General features: G+C 51.3%; 1 protein-coding gene across 1 annotated transcript; it reads right to left on the minus strand.

Moving 5' to 3' along the window:
* Window positions 1–841: 841 nt before the first annotated feature.
* Window positions 842–2,207, minus strand: LOC123158710 (ricin B-like lectin R40C1). Its single transcript, XM_044576600.1, has 5 exons — window positions 2,073–2,207; window positions 1,831–1,950; window positions 1,370–1,735; window positions 1,152–1,274; window positions 842–1,078 (listed from the first exon to the last, which is right to left on the minus strand). Exons 1-5 carry the CDS (start codon window positions 2,205–2,207, stop codon window positions 842–844), a joined length of 981 nt encoding a protein of 326 aa, XP_044432535.1.
* Window positions 2,208–2,632: the final 425 nt, after the last annotated feature.

Raw genomic sequence — 2,632 nt, forward strand, 5'->3', positions numbered from 1 at the left:
AGTCCCGGACTACGGGGTGTCCGGATAGTCGAACTATCATCTTTGGCCGGACTCCTGGATTATGAAGATACAAGATTGAAGACTTCGTCCCGTGTCCGGATGGGACTTTCCTTGGCGTGGAAGGCAAGCTTGGCGATACGGATATGTAGATCTCCTACCGATGTAACCGACTCTGTGTAACCTAACCCTATCCGGTGCCTATATAAACCGGAGGGTTTTAGTCCGTAGGACGAACAATCATACCATATGCTAGCTTCTAGGGTTTAGCCTCTCTGATCTCGTGGTAGATCCACTCTTGTACTACCCATATTATCAATATTAATCAAGCAGGAGTAGGGTTTTACCTCCATCGAAATGGCTCGAACCTGGGTAAAAACGTCATGTCCCTTGTCTCCTGTTACCATCCGCCTAGACGCACAGTTCGGGACCCCCTACCCGAGATCCGCCGGTTTTGACACCGACACTAGGTGTGATCGGAATCGATGCCGTGTTAATTCTGCCACCACTGACACCAAGAAAAAAGGACAATAACTATTCGTTGGAAATAAAAGGATACAAATAAGCAACGCACACACGCGTGGATCTAGGTATAGTTTTTTCTTCTTTTGAGCCGAGCTCGCAAGCTAGTGATCCATGCCCGTCGGACTAACGAGTGAAAGGGTGGCAAAAAAAAAGAAGCGGCCCGGGTCGCCGCCGACCAGTTTTATTCTCGGCGGAGCGGCCGGCAGAACACTTGATGACTCTGGCTCTCTGCATTAGAGATAGGCAATCGATTAATTAAGGTGATTGCTGAACATATACATAACAGTATAACGGATTGGCACATGATCCTCCAGTTTTATTACTCACACCAGGGAACGATCCTCCAGCGCTGGTTGTCTCCCTCAACCCAGTCAAACAGGAGGATGGTGGTGCCGTCCTGCACCACGCTCTCGTCGTCGCCGCCATGGACGGCGTCGAAGTTGAGCTGGATGTTGCTCGCCATGCGGATGCAGTGGAAGTCGTCGCCGACGTCCTCGCTCTCCCTCCACATCACCGACTCGTCCGGGCAGTCCGGGTCGTATGCCGCAAGGCGAACCTGCAGTCCAGGCGAGGTATATATTAATCAACTGCAGTATTGCACACACCAAATCAGAGACTAGCTAGCTTACAGGGTGGCCCTTTTCCAGGGAATGCTGGATGGCTTCACCGGTGGCCTTGTTCACCAGGGCAAACGCAGGCTGCTCATACTCATCCTTGATGTCTTCACCGTGCCTCATGTCCTTCACCCAGTGCTGTATACATACATTTCGTTGGACATTTGTAATTAGCGCTCACTAATCAATTAAGATCGACCATGGTTATATTTTGATCATCCATCTGTTGTCACCTGCAGGTCGTCGTTGGGGTCCGCAGGCGCGAGGCACACCGCGCCGTCCCTTGCGGCGATGCTGTACTCCTCGCCTGCGCTGCAGAAGATGCGCATGGTGCACTCAGAGGACAGCGCAGGATGGAGGCCACCGTCGGTGCCCCACGGCAGGATCATCCAGGACTGGTTCGCCCCCTCGAGCCACTCCCACAGCACGATGGGGGTGCCGTCCTGGAGTTCCGTCACGCCATCCAACGCGTCGAAGTTGAGGTGGATGTTGTTGATCATGCGGATGCAGCGGAAGCCGTCGCCCACATCGTCGCTCTCCGTCCACAGCACCGATTCGTCCACCGCCTCTGGGTCGTACTTGTACGGCACCAGAGTTACCTGCACGTGGATGTGAGATGTATGTGAGCAATGATGGACACAAAGATCCAAGAAATTACAGGTCACTCAAGCGTGGTGGTGCTGGTGGAACTCACGGGCTCAGACTGCCCAGACGAGTGCTTGATGGCGAACCCGGTGGCCTTGTTGACGAGCGCGAACGCCGGGAACCCGTCCTCGTCCTCCGTAGAGCTGAACCTCGTGTCCTTGTACCAGTGCTGCACCCGCCCACATCATGCATTCATAGAGCAGCGTCAGACCCGTGAAACACTAGAAATGTCTCGATGGAGCTCTACAATCTAATGAAAGGACACTGATTAACGAGAAGTGGTTGCCTTACCTGCTGCTGGTCGCGGGGGTTTGTTGGCGCCATGACGACCGCGATGCCCCCGTCGTCATCCCAGCGGACGGTGATGCAGTAGTCCTCATTGGTGCGGCACAGGATCTTGAACGTTTTTTGCCCTTGACTGGACATGGTTCTCGACCCTAGGTATAGCTAGGCCTTCCTGATGCCCAAGGAGCAATGTGGGACTACTTAAATATTTTGCCTTATTTCCCAAGTAGATGGGCCGGCTAAGTTGTGTGGCATGTGAAATGCCCAGGCTTGACCACGATAGAAACCGAAACAAACTTTAATTGTAAGGGGCGGGTAAAAATCGAAAATAAAAAAGAAACGTCTAGAATGATCGAAATCACGCGCTCAAAGACACGGCCACATGCTGGCTAACCAATGGCCAGTGACAATATTTAAGAACATGTTGCAGTATCACATTCAAAACATGAACAATATTTGAAATCCTGAACAGTTTCCAAAAAGGAGAACCGTATTTTAGAAATTTCCATTCATTTCTGGAGAAAATAATAAATTTAAAATAGGAACATTTTTAAATTGACGAACAG

Source organism: Triticum aestivum, chromosome 7B (genome assembly GCF_018294505.1).
Source record: "Triticum aestivum cultivar Chinese Spring chromosome 7B, IWGSC CS RefSeq v2.1, whole genome shotgun sequence".
NCBI classification, from domain to species: Eukaryota; Viridiplantae; Streptophyta; class Magnoliopsida; order Poales; family Poaceae; genus Triticum; species Triticum aestivum.

Bases quoted from the DNA above. Each gene is read 5' to 3' on its own strand.
- LOC123158710 (XM_044576600.1), bottom strand. From the start codon at position 2,207: ATGTCCAGTCAAGGGCAAAAAACGTTCAAGATCCTGTGCCGCACCAAT. The intron at 1,275-1,369 runs GTGACAACAGAT...GTATGTATACAG, and splicing joins ACCCCAACGACGACCTGCAG to CACTGGGTGAAGGACATGAG. The intron at 1,079-1,151 runs GTAAGCTAGCTA...CCTGGACTGCAG, and splicing joins CCCTGGAAAAGGGCCACCCT to GTTCGCCTTGCGGCATACGA.